This window comes from Dendropsophus ebraccatus, chromosome 13, assembly GCF_027789765.1.
Source record: "Dendropsophus ebraccatus isolate aDenEbr1 chromosome 13, aDenEbr1.pat, whole genome shotgun sequence".
NCBI lineage: Eukaryota > Metazoa > Chordata > Amphibia > Anura > Hylidae > Dendropsophus > Dendropsophus ebraccatus.
This window is the reverse complement of record NC_091466.1, coordinates 8,593,735-8,607,549: the sequence shown is the minus strand read 5'-3', so window position 1 is coordinate 8,607,549 and position 13,815 is coordinate 8,593,735. Positions and strand designations below refer to the sequence as shown.

Here is a 13,815-nt window from a genome sequence, read left to right as displayed (position 1 = left end):
CAAGATGCTCTACATTTGAGAAGGGGAGTCACATATATACCCGTTAGTGAAAGTGAGGTTCCACCTGATTTGCAGGTTGGTGCAACAAGTGATGGCCCCAACGCTCCAAAATTATATATCCAAAACTCAATTCTATATCAAGATGCTAGGTGAAAGATGGACCGACACGTTTCACGCAGGTGCGCTTAATGATGTGAAACGTGTCAGTCCTTCTCTCTCCTGACGTGTATTTTAACTCTCATAGTGATATGAAATAAAGTTTTGGATTGTATAATTTCAGAGTGCTGGGACCATCATGTGTTAAGTTTTTGCCTCTCCGAACCATGGTCTGTATTCGGCATGCACCCATGCCTAATGGTGAACACTGGCTGCAGACTTGTCTTAATGGAGGTGAGATGGCTTTCACTCTATTTGGGGTATTATATCCTTTTTTATTGGTTGCATTTATTTCCCAGAAGTTTAACACTTTTGAAAAAAGTGGAGGGGTCTTCTTTACTGTTGTGTTCTTCATTGAGACCTGGCAGTAGCACCAATGATGGTCTATACTGGTTACCATAAACAGTGTTGACTATCTCAGCAGAATACCTGAGGATCCCCCAGTAGACCTAAGGCACCAAAACTCCATTTGCATTTGACTTTAGAGACAATAACTATTAGGGTCCAGTTCTTGTAGGATGGTCAAAAGTAAGTTGATAGACCTTATAGAGGTTGGTGGAGTTTTCCATGCTCCTTTTAGGGTTGAGGCCGAGCCCACAGGATCATTTCCATTAGTAGGCCGAAGAAACTTTTACCAATGCACATCATGGTATCCACAGACTCTGCCCCTCTACATCTGTCCACGCCCCCTTTTCTCATGACTGTTGACAATTGTGTATGTAGTGTTGCAATTCTGACCCGTTCACTTGAATGGAGTTGAACCCCGTTAAGAATGTCCTTCAGTAACCGCATTCACATTGTTGGACGCCTTCTTCTTGCTGCTGCTCTATATATTAAGTAGTTATAGATAAGCCAGGCTTAAGAGCTTTCAGTAGATTTAGAAATTCTTCTTTTTCCTTGGTAAAAGCATTTACCTCAATCCTGCAAAAAGAAAAAAAATAATTCTAAGATCAAGACGAAGATTCCAATCAAGACGAAGATAGTCCTCGGTAAATAATATATAGAATTTAATGTCAAATATACGGTAACTGTATAACAACATATAAAAGAGCTATAGAAGTTTTACTGATGTATAATACACAGACTGTAAAAAGTATATAAAAAATAATTGACCGCATAGTGGAAAAACAAACCCCATCTGATATGTATGCAAAAACAAAACAAAAAAAAAACGGGCCAATCTAGATTGAGAAAATATCAAAGCAAGCCCTACATTTCTTAAAGGGAACCTGTCACCCCCCGTACCGGGGTGACAGGTTCCCGACCCCCCGTTAGAGACCCCTATACTTACCTCATCCCGCTGGGTCCCGCTTCTGGATTCGGTCGGGTCCCGGAGATCTCAGCCGCTGCAGCCCGGCGCGCGCGCTGAGAGATGAGTCCAACACCCATAGAGAATGACAGGAGAGTCCAGCGCTCCGTCATTCTCTATGAGCGTTGGACTCATCTGTCAGCGCGCGGGCCGGGCTGCAGCGGCTCCGGGACCCGACCGAATCCAGAAGCGGGACCCGGCGGGATGAGGTAAGTATAGGGGTCTCTAACGGGGGGTCGGGAGCCTGTCACCCCGGCACGGGGGGTGACAGGTTCCCTTTAAAGGGAAACAGTCAGCAGGTTGACACTTATGAAACTGCTGGTATGGGGCTATCACAGTCATTTGTCTTTCACAAACGACAGCAACGATCATGTCGGCTGATCGTAGCCTTCTATTACACAGGACAATTATCGTCCGTGTCGTTCCTTATAATAGGCCTTTATAGACGGACCTGTTGACCAATATTCTTGGATTGCTCATAGGGAAGCACCATTAGCGATGAAAGAGTTTGATGGCCCATATTATGGGTAAGGGCACTGGGGTTAGGGCTCTTACAAAGGAGATGTAGAGAGTTCTCTGAGCTGGACTTACCTAATTTCTTTCAGGTTTGGTGAACCCAATATAAGATCTTGGATACATTCAGCGCTGGCATCAGAAAGGAAGTTGTTGCTCAGATCTAAATAGGTGAGGTTTGGGTTATTACAAAGTGACATCAGAACCGGAGCATATTCATCCGTCAGCTTTATCTGACTGAGCCTGAGAGAAACCGATAACGAGAAAGAGATAACGTTTAAGTGTTTAGGAGGTCAAGTTGAGTGATTGACTCTTTACCCCCTTAGGGCTCCAGGTGTATTTTCTTTCAGGACCCCACACACTGAATACTGATGTTCAAACTTGCCAAGAGCAGCGGGTGTAGCGACAAAAGAATATGGGAATACTGACCTCATATTCACAGGGTGGCGGATAATAACTAGCTGGTGAGGGTCCAACCACTAAGATCCTATCACAAGAATGGAGGTCAAACGGCCACCAAGGAAATAAGGTGGCAGTACACATGCCAGGCCAGAACTAGTGATGAGCGAACATCCCGATGTTCGGTTCGGATCCCGAACACAAACATAAAAAAAAATTATCGTGATTGGTTCGTGTTCGCCGAACATTCACAAACAAATAATGAATGTACAGTAGAAGCGTACATTTCGGTCGCTGCACACAACTATGTAAATAACGCATTTGCGTTCATCGCGAGATAAATGTTCGCATGTTCGAATAGGTTTGAAAATGATTGTAATAACCATTCCGATCATTGAACAAATTGTTCGTGATCGACGAACAATTAGCGTCATTTTCGTACCAACATACGAACATTTACGAACATGTTCGCGCATCACTAGCCAGAACTCTTCATTCTGTAGGGGATTGGGAGCTAAAGTTGGAAAGTCTTGCAGACAATGAATGGAGCAGTGGCCAAGCACACCAACCACAGTCAACTCCTCCAAGGCTGGGTGATGGTCGGGAGCCACATTTAGGCTATGTTCTCACTACACAAAAATGACGGCCATCTATTGGTAATGACGGACGCAAATAATGTTCATAAACATTATTCATGTCCATCATTACTGATAGTCGGCTGTTATTTGATGCTAAATTGATGGCTGTCTGAAAAGATGGCCACCAACTTTTTGTAGTAGGAACATAGCCTAAACCCTTTAGCGGGCTTTAGCACACAAATGATGGCTGCCTTGTCCATGCGGCCTATTTATTCCATGAGAGTCGCCTGCACATTCCTGTTTAGAAGGGAAAATATACCTGCGACTACTAATAATTATAATGCCCGCACAAAAGATGTGATCGGTGGTTTATCATTCGTCAGTTGATCACTGGTTCTTTTACATGGGCCGATTATTGACAGTGAGGGTTCCGGTCTTCCGTAATCAGCCCGTGTAAAAGGACCCCAAAAGGTAGAGAAATCAAGGTTTATAGAAACCTAATAGAAATTAAAGACTTAATACAACTACTCACGACAAACGTGATATGGTGCAGGCCAAAGAGGACAGAGTTTCTATCAAGTAACAGAAATCTGGGCCGGCCAGATGGTTTCTGGACACATCCAGCTCGATCAGGCTCTTATTCAGACTTAATGCACATGCCAGCGGAGAACATGATGTCCATGTTAGAGAATTATCCCTCAATCTGTGAAAAGAACATAGAAGTTATCTAGATAATCCATGTTGCTAGTTGTGGCTTCTCAAGACTATCATCAAATAAGGTTCCTACCTCAGTATTTGTACCCGGGAGGACTTGTGTATTAGGAAACGGTAAATTAACTGCGTGTCGCTGTCTTTCAGGTCGTTGTTTGAAAGCCTAAACCAATGCAATAGAAAATCAACGACGATTGCTAATACATGTATACACGCAATATACAATATGTCGTAAAGCTATCCATGCACATTAGATAGATATAACTGAAACATGTGATGTCAACCAAACTATTATCCGTCTCGTGAAATTTACCAGTTGGCGATCGCTTTAGCCGATCATAAACCATCAGTGTCTGGAAAGAAGTCGGCCATGTCTAAAATTTTAAGCTAAAAGTCGGACAGCAGGTCCCTCATTCAGGAAAGGTCTTACAACCAAGAAATATCTTTTGGGAAATAATGTCCTCGGGATGTTCCAAGAACATTCCCAAAAAGATTTCTTATCCTTCACCTGGTATAATTGATGTATGTCCATTTTGAAAACCTGGAACCACCAATATGGACTGTATGGCGGCATCACGATCACACAGATCCTGATTACAGAATGAGAATGACCTTGATAAATTTCATGCAACAATGAGATTTATCCACTCATTCTACTCGTCAGGATTTACTGAGTTGTAAACAACTGTATAGAATAAGTGGCAACAACCCAAAGGGATATACCATAGGGTATGCCCTAAGTGTCCCCTAGATGTGGATCCCACCTCTGAGACATACACTTATCCTCGGCCCCCTCTGGCCTGCTTATTGCCACCAAAGTTGGTTGGGAAGCTAAAAACAGCTGAAGCCAAGTTATGCATTTTATGTAACATTGACTTAAATGGGAGTTGTGCAAGCAGATTAGACCACAAGTTTGGTTGTATATGTAACTCCATTAATTATTTATACAGAATAGCTCACGGGTGGTTTGTGCAATTCCCAATAAAGTCAATGGGAGGTATATAAATAGTGTAAATTGGTTTCCATCTTTTGGCTTCCCTACTATGTCAACAAGACAGAGGGGGCAGGGAAGCCATTGATTTGAAGATAAGTACATGCTCTATGGTGTCCCAAATCCATATGCATCTTTAGGCTATGTTCACACTATGTACGAATCCGTACGCATTTCGTATGGCGCTGTACATGTGCGGCTGAAACAACGGCCGTGCGAATATTCGATGTGCGGGCGGATGCGTACGCAATGTGTACGCAATGCGTACACAATGCGAACGTACGCCCGTAGTCTACTTACGCTTCCCGAGCCCCCTACGAAGCGATCTGACAGAGGTCTTTTACTTGGAAATCTTCGCCTAGCCCCGGACACCCCACAGAACCTTTTGGATCGGCATAGAAGAGTGGAAAAATGAAGAAATCAACACTTTGTACGGATTCGCGAGATACGCTACCGGCGTAAGTTACAAGCCTTCCGGCCGGAAACAATGGTCTGGTTCATTTCTTACGGCGCCGTATACGATCCCGGCGTACATTCGTACGAAGTGCGAACTGTGCGGCCGGGATCGTATACTTTGTATTGTAGGCTAACTACGTAAGTTTCCGGCCGCATATTCACGGAGCGCACTACGGCCGGAAGCGTACGTAGTGTGAACATAGCCTTAAGAGATACCTTGAATTTTACTAGATTTAGAATCTTTATTAGTAGAATCCATATGACTTCTTACCTGAGTTCTTTAACTGTGTGTAGAATTCCAGATAGTCTCCCCAAACCTTCACTTTGAATGAAACATCCGTTTAGGTTTAGATAATCGGTTTCTCCACAGGATTTAAGGATAAAAGCCAAGACGGTGCAGTCCACAGGGGTAAGGTGGAATTCTGAAAAGTCCAGCTCTGCATTAGACCCTATCGTTTGCTGAACAAGTTGTTTATTGCGAGACTCGAAAAGATATGTCAACAGGTTCATCTTCTCATGAGGATCTGTGTCTGACCCCCACTTTGCCTGAATTTCCTGGCTTAACCATGTTATAACCTGCTTGGAAGCAGGGGTTCTACCACTTAGGTGATTCTTCAGAAGGAATGTGGTAGTACCATCGGAAAGGCCATAGAGAAATCGGAGGAACATTTCACCACGACCATCCTGAAATGATCTGGCTCTAAGCAGTGCTGACCGCAAGTCCTCCTCAGAATGATTGACGTAATGTAATAAAGCTGAGAAAAATTCCTGAATGGTGAGATGGAGGAAGGAGTAGGTTGTAGTGTCACTCTGTCGCTCATAGGTTTCTATGACAAAACTGGACAGTATGTTTGACTTAACGTCCACTTCAAAAGATTCACAATGTCTGTTGTCAAAAGTAAGAATGTGGTTCATTACTCCATGTTGCGCCATCCTACCGATAGAATTCATGAGCTTTACGGGACATTCAGAGTTCACGCAATGATTACGAAGAATATTGGCCACGTAAGATACAAAAAGTTGCGTCACTGTTTTAGGTAAAAATGACTTCTGTTGATCTTCAGCTCCTGGTGAGTCCTTGAAACACATGGACAAGACCTTACAAACAATCCAGCAGTATGATGGGATGTAACAGAATGTGTACAATGTGTCGTTCCCCCTCACATACTCAAAAGCCCTAGTTGACAACTCTTCGTCTTGAAAAAATAGCTTAAAATACATCTCTCTTTCCTTGGGGAGGAATCCTATGATCTCCAAAACCCTCTGAAACACACTGATGTCAACAGAGGCCAGTTTGGTTGGTCGACTGGTCAAGAGTATTGAAGACCCTTTGAGAAGACTTTGTCTCACTAGACTGACCACAACTACACCAAGGTTGACCGGCTCTTTGGTGTTAGTGCACACGTTGTGTGATCCAAAATCAATGTTGTGCCTACTTTCATCTAGACCATCAAAGATGAAGAGAAGCTGTTCTGGATACTGTAAGATATTATCAAGCTGGCTGTATAGATAAGGATATTGTTCGAGGATCATTGTATCCAAACTGACCTTATCGTATCTATTTAGTTCCCGGAATTTAAAGAAGAAAACAAAAGAAAACCTTTGATAATGTTTCTCATTCACCCAGTCATAGACAAACTTCTGCATTAGCGTGGTCTTGCCAACTCCAGGTACGCCAATCATCATGACCGCATGTGGGATGCAAGCAGATCGGTGGCACCAGCGAAACAACCTATTAGGAGAGATACGCTCCAAAGAACTATATGTCTTTCTCAAATAATGCTCATGTCTCCCCCCAGTTTCTATTATGTCATGTTGGGAACAATTTCTGTATCGATCAGTAGAGACAACTATTTGATCCAAGAAGCCAGAAGAAATGTTACAGCATCGTATCGGTTCCACAAGTCCCGGAGCACTCTGTTCTTCCAAATTTTGAGTAACTTTTTGTAGATGTTTCTTGTGATCACGGATTTCTAAAAAAAATTCCAAAAATGGTTGACCAATAAAATTTTGCCACAAATTATGATAAAGCAAGATAAGCTGAAATAAGCCTGATCATATATTACAAAAAAACTGACTAAATAAGAGAAACAAAAACAGTTTAGGAAATGTGCATATGGGTAGAGGGGAGGTTTATACTAATTGAATTGGTCCAAGTTAAAAAAAATAAAAAATGTCTGAAATCAAATTTTGGATTGCCAGGTGTGTGTGTGGGGGGGGGGGGGGGGGGCAAACATTCACTGAACTGTCTGACCCACTCAGTCAAGGAAATTATTATCCCACCTTAGTAGGGAGGTGAGGCCCCTGTTCTAGTGATCCTAGGGGTCCCAACGGTAGGACCTGGGATAGGTAATCATTGTGTCTACATAATAAATGTCACTTTAAGTTCATTTTGAAAGATTTTCAGTTGCGCCTTCTGAATCAGATTGCTTATATGCCTTACCATTTAGATGACGTAAATCATACCCCTCTTTATCCCGTTGGATCAGAGGTACTAATGTATCACCTGCAATAAAAAAGAAACATACAGGTAACAATCCCAGTCTCAACCAGAATCCATAAATGCCCAGTGGTCCAGAATTATTAGAATCTAAACTACTCGGAGAGTTAGGTGCCCAACGAGAAGCAGAACATAAGAGGTAAACCAATAGGCTATAGACCTAAAGGGGTATTCTGGCACTTTAAAATAATAAGTGCTGAGGCTGTAAAAAATGGCAAACAAATTATACTTCCCTACTTGTTTGCTTGATGGTCGGCTAATCTCTAGCCCTATTACTCAGGACAATAATTACCCAATGTAAAAGGGCCTTCAGTGCTGAACCAGCTCTGCATCCTCTTCTTTCTCATGGTAAAAAGGGGTTGTCCGAGAAGAAGAGGAAAGCTGAAACCTTCTACTGCCCAGCCCTCATTCCTAGCAATTCCACGACTAGGAAGGCCTTCTGAGACATGGAGGGGGCAAGTGTATATCCTGATCATAGTGAGCAGAAGCAACCATGCCCACAGAAGTTGCAAATCGAGTTTACTTTTTCTTACGCCAGAAAACTGCCATGCAAGCCTTGAAAAATTCCCCTCAATGAAGGCAAAGGTGAGCTTACCTTCTTAGGAACTGGACCAAACTGGAGAGCAGGGGCGGATTAACTTTCCCATAGGCCCCGGGCTGTTCACCAAGCCTGGGCCCCCCCACCCCACTGTAACTATGTCAGCACTAGCCTGGCGTTCATAGTACAGGACAGATAATGTCAGGATGTCCTGATTTGTACAAAATTGCCATAAAAAAAAAAACTGTGATTTTTGCAAATCATGGCGGACGTGTAGCCAGGAGACAGTACACCACTGAAAGTATAAGTCTTTTTGGGTGATCATGGGCCCCCCAGGAGCTCAGGGCCCCGGGCTGCCGCCCGAAACGCCCCTATTAAAATCCACTACTGCTGGAGATGTATCATAAGGATTATGGAAGGTCCAGTATATTTAGAACTTCTAAGAAAAGAAGTAATGGCGGCCTTAGTGTAGACATTGGCCACTCTATTTAATAGCTGTTACAACTGGAGTCGTGGCTCCACTGTACCACCACTAGTGATGGCGTAAACTGCACCAGAGAGCAGAGTCTAGGGGGCCGCTGGTCTTCACCAGTGCCAACTGCAAGGTGGGATGGACTTGCTGCAGCAGGCGACCCCCAGGTCGCTACTCCTGGTTTGGCTTGCTAGCAGTGGCAGACGAGGTGCAGCTGGAGACACATAGCCAGACAAGCTGGGACACAGCAGGACTTACGTCTGGAATCAAAGGCAGCAGGAACATAGCAGGACTCACGGCTGGAACCACAAGGGGCAGGAACCAAAGGCTGGAATGACTTGCTAGGAGGCATGCAGCAAAAATATCGCATTATGTTACCTGTTTGGGTAAGTTCATTTAACACCGCAGTCAGATTGGGATGTTGGTATTTATTCTGTAGGACGTAGAGACTTTCCCACAATGCGAGCACAGCCTCCCGCCCCGTGTTCTTCATATCTTCTATTAGATGTTTAGAACAAGCAGAGGCTCCAAATCGTTTCTCCATTAAAAGATAATCCTGAAAAATGCCCAATAAACTTATGATCAGAATCACATCTAAGTCCCCGAACATCCAAACTCCAAATGACTCCAAGCTAAAACCAAGTAACCAGCAGAGAGGGCAGCAAGGTAAGAAGATACAGGGATGGATACAGGTCAATTCAATGTCTTGGAAAACGTTACTGTATTCAACCTTTTGCTCTCACCCTCTTCAGGGGGACTTTACGGTCATTCAGCTTGCTCAGGAGGTTGTGAGTGTCCAGGATCTCCACCAGGTACTCCAGGTCACCTCTGAAGTAGTCGTATAGAATCCGCAGGTCACACATTTCATACTGAGACAGATACAGGCGAAACTGCTGGAGGTCATCTGGGGAGAAAATCATGTAGAGTCCACAATGATGATCATTTATAAAATACAAACCAGTAATACTGCAGCCATAGATCCGAGGGCTGATCGGTGAGATTTTGCTCATTTGCCTTTACAAGGCTGGATTAATCATGTGACCGGAACGGAGAGGTCTTTTTGAAGGTCAGAAAAGACCTTCATTGGGTCCCGAGGAAGAGGACCTGATGAAGAAGATGTCATCTCACCTTTTTTAACTTTTCTTTATTTATCTGACATAATGTAGTAGGTGATGTGGGTGGGGGAGGGGGTCTATACAGTGCTCATGTGATCAGAATGATGGGCATACCACTCCCTGAAGCTCATGACCAGTAGACTCATTGGGGGACATTTATGAAGACCATCTTAAATTAGGCCACGCATCCATGTTCCCCATCGGATTCACTTAATGAAACCAGCCTGACCTGAAACATTGTCTCCTCTCCGCCTTGCCATTCCCCCACCCACCCATTCATTAGGCGAGCGGAGGATACGGCTGGTGTACGCCAGGGAGAAGGGGTGAGTCTGTGCCTCCCTGGCATACCCTCTCTTTGTGTATCAAGCTTTATTACCAGGGTGACTTTACTGACCATCGGTGATGACTCGTGAACATCTCGCGTCCATGGCTTAACTTCTCCTTCCCCTTCTTCAGGAGGCCTTCAAACCTCAATCCAAGATTCCTGTATACAGTATATAAATGTGTCGATTTTAATGGCGTCACAGTGTACAATGATACCCAATAGCTGATGTCCTTCTTACTTAAACTATAATGAATTTCTATTTCCAAATCTAGAAGAACACAAGTGACTGACAATCGTGGTGTCCCTATATGTGAGGTGACAACACAAGGGTGCTGCTTCAGAATCAATGAATGTTTTTGAAAATTTTTGTAAAGTTTTCAGTATGGATAAAGCTCAACTAGTTTGTATTCAGTAAACTGTATTTTTATATGAATTACAGTCTCTGTCTGGACCCCAGAATGTGCTCATTATTAGACTTTGTTCTAACCATTTAAGTCAATGGGTCCATTGGTAACACATCGGGTTATAGGTGTCTATCTCTTTTTGAAAATTTGCCGACAAGCAATATATCCCAAATTGGGGCAGAAGATGTGAACGCAGCCTTACTCACATATACACGGCAGATTTTTCAAAAAAGATGGGATTGTTGTGGATTTTCCACTCCGTTCCCCAGGCGCATCAGTCCCCAATCCTCTTAGGACTGTCCCAAACAGGGATTCCCCTATTCCTTCTATGCCTTGGCCTTTCCCAGAATCCTCCTGTTATACCAGCATGATACCACAAGCAGTGAGATTTTGGCTTGAGAAAGGTCAGAGAGGACAACAAAGTTGCCCTGTATTCTTATTGTCTCTATTTTTCTGGTTGAAAATAAGGAACTAACCACATTTTCTTTGTAAATAAACTTTCACCCGTATTCCATTACTTCAAGATTACAGTGGTTTCTTTCTTCACGCTGACATGAGGTTGAGGGACCATTTTCCACAGAGCAAGGAATGTGATTACAAGCCCTTTTGACTACCAGCTGAACCAGTATGGCCACTCCCCACGTGATTCAGTCAAGACAGGGTCCAATCAGGGGCCCAACCCCCCCAGGAATGTCCCGATCAGGACCCTAATCTCCCCCAGGAATGTCCCGATCAGGACCCTAATCCCCCCAGGAATGTCCTGATCAGGACCCTAATCCCCCCAGGAATGTCCTGATCAGGACCCTAATCCCCCCCAGGAATGTCCCGATCAGGACCCTAATCCCCCCCAGGAATGTCCTGATCAGGACCCTAATCCCCCCCAGGAATGTCCCGATCAGGACCCTAATCCCCCCCAGGAATGTCCTGATCAGGACCCTAATCCCCCCAGGAATGTCCCGATCAGGACCCTAATCTCCCCCAGGAATGTCCCGATCAGGACCCTAATCCCCCCTAGGAATGTTCCGATCAGGACCCTAATCCCCCCAGGAATGTCCTGATCAGGACCCTAATCCCCCAGGAATGTCCTGATCAGGACCCTAATCCCCCAGGAATGTCCTGATCAGGACCCTAATCCCCCCCAGGAATGTCCCGATCAGGACCCTAATCCCCCCCAGGAATGTCCTGATCAGGACCCTAATCCCCCCCAGGAATGTCCTGATCAGGACCCTAATCCCCCAGGAATGTCCTGATCAGGACCCTAATCCCCCAGGAATGTCCTGATCAGGACCCTAATCCCCCCCCAGGAATGTCCCGATCAGGACCCTAATCCCCACAGGAATGTCCCGATCAGGACCCTAATCCCCCCCCAGGAATGTCCCGATCAGGACCCTAATCCCCCCAGGAATGTCCTGATCAGGACCCTAATCCCCCAGGAATGTCCCAATCAGGACAGGGGGGGGCCCGATAATACCTCTAGTGCCGATCTGCTAGATCAACGCGTGTTTAATGGGCCTATTACACAGGCCGATAATCGTTTAACAAGGGCTGCAGGGACATTGTTACCGATGTCCTTGTAGCCTTGGTTTAAACTGTATACATACTTATCCAGGTGGCAGAGCTCCTCTTCCTCTGTGCTTCTCTCCAGGGTCCCGCGCGCTCCAGCTTCACAGCGGCTTGTCTCAGCTGACAGGCCACTTAGCCAATCACTGGCTGCGGCGGTCCCAGTCTGTGATTGGCCGAGCGGCCTGTCAGCTGAGACAAGCCGCTGTGAAGCTGGAACGCACGGGACCTGGTGAGAAGCTCAGAGGAAGAGGAGCCCTTCAACCTTGATAGGTGTGTATTCCTCTTTGCATACCGTCAGCGTCGGCTGAGCACCGCTATTACACGTAGCGGTGAGCGGTCGGCACCGACGATTATAGGTCAGAACCTATATCATCGGCTGATCGTTGTCTTTATTACACAGAACGATAATCGGCCAGATAGGGCCGATTTGGACGATTATCGTTCCGTGTAATAGTACCCTAATCCTTTCTGGAATGTACCAATCAGGACTCTAATTCTCCCGGGAATGTCCCAATCGGGAGCCCAATCTTTTGTGGAATGTACCAATCAGGACCCATATCCTTCCAATCAATGTACCAATCAGGACCCATATCCTTCCAATCAATGTACCAATCAGGACCCTAATTCTCTCTGGAATGTCCCAATCAGGACCCTAATTCTCCCGGGAATGTCCCAGTAAGGACCCCAATACTCACTGGTATTTCCCTATTCCATCTGAGCCGTGCCCTTTCCCAGTATCCTCCTCCTCCTCACAGCTTCCCCAGGACAGCCGCTCCCCACGTGGGTCAGTCTTACCCTTCTCTTTATATGATAAACAACTAATATATTTCCATTGTTCGGGGATAAAGTTAATTTCAGTAAAATAAGAGAAGGACAAGTGACGTTTTTACTGTGAATCTCTTCCTGCTAATCCTGAAAGTGAAACTGAGCAAGAGATTTCACAACCCGCAGCAGCTGCAGCAGCGAGCGACTTCTGGTTAACTATTTACAGGATAGCGGCCAGTTATATTGTTCTTAAGGTGGAATATTAGGGTGGAATATAGTGACAGACTGCCCCCCCCCCCCCCCCAGCGTATGGGCCCGGTTGTCATTGCAACCATTGCCACCCCTATTGCTACCCCGCTGATACACACACTTCACTTACCTGAACATACACGAACCTCACTTACAGATTGGATGTATGTCATTATACAGTATGTTATATATTATATAGATGTATGTCATTATACAGTATGTTATATAGATGTATGTCATTATACAGTATGTTATATATTATATAGATGTATGTCATTATACAGTATGTTATATAGATGTATGTCATTATACAGTATGTTATATATTATATAGATGTATGTCATTATACAGTATGTTATATAGATGTATGTCATTATACAGTATGTTATATAGATGTATGTCATTATACAGTATGTTATATATTATGTAGATGTATGTCATTATACAGTATATTATATAGATGTATGTCATTATAAGTATGTTATACATTATACATAAAGTGCTGCCACCTTGGGTCTGTCTGAACACCGCCATAGCCACACACACACACTCACATACTCCTGAACATAGGCGATGCCTGAGGGTGCGCTCACACAGGCAGATACACCGCACATCTCTCCTATTACATTGCTAGCAGAATAAAATGGGTTACGATGAGTGACTTACCACATAAACTGCAACTACAGAAGATTAACCTGATGATTTTCTTCCCTTCTATTCAAATATTCATAAATCTTGCCCATACACAGTTCTGTCCGTTCTTCACAATTG

General features: G+C 44.4%; 1 protein-coding gene across 1 annotated transcript; it reads right to left on the bottom strand.

Annotated features, from left to right (window-relative positions):
- Nucleotides 1–332: 332 nt before the first annotated feature.
- LOC138771448 (NACHT, LRR and PYD domains-containing protein 12-like) lies at nucleotides 333–11,094 on the bottom strand. The gene is made up of 10 exons (XM_069951150.1): nucleotides 10,944–11,094; nucleotides 10,133–10,222; nucleotides 9,367–9,527; nucleotides 9,002–9,179; nucleotides 7,557–7,619; nucleotides 5,385–7,086; nucleotides 3,743–3,829; nucleotides 3,488–3,658; nucleotides 2,057–2,221; nucleotides 333–1,077 (listed from the first exon to the last, which is right to left on the bottom strand). The coding sequence occupies exons 2-10, from the start codon at nucleotides 10,164–10,166 to the stop codon at nucleotides 990–992; spliced, it is 2,649 nt and encodes an 882-aa protein (XP_069807251.1). The 5' UTR covers nucleotides 10,167–10,222; nucleotides 10,944–11,094; the 3' UTR covers nucleotides 333–989.
- Nucleotides 11,095–13,815: the final 2,721 nt, after the last annotated feature.

Excerpts from the sequence above, each read along its gene's own strand:
- LOC138771448 (XM_069951150.1), bottom strand. The coding sequence starts at position 10,166 with ATGGACGCGAGATGTTCACGAGTCATCACCGATG. Across the intron at positions 7,620-9,001 it reads AAATGAACTTACCCAAACAG|GTGATACATTAGTACCTCTG; the intron begins GTAACATAATGC and ends TTTTTATTGCAG. Across the intron at positions 7,087-7,556 it reads TGATTTACGTCATCTAAATG|AAATCCGTGATCACAAGAAA; the intron begins GTAAGGCATATA and ends AATTTTTTTTAG.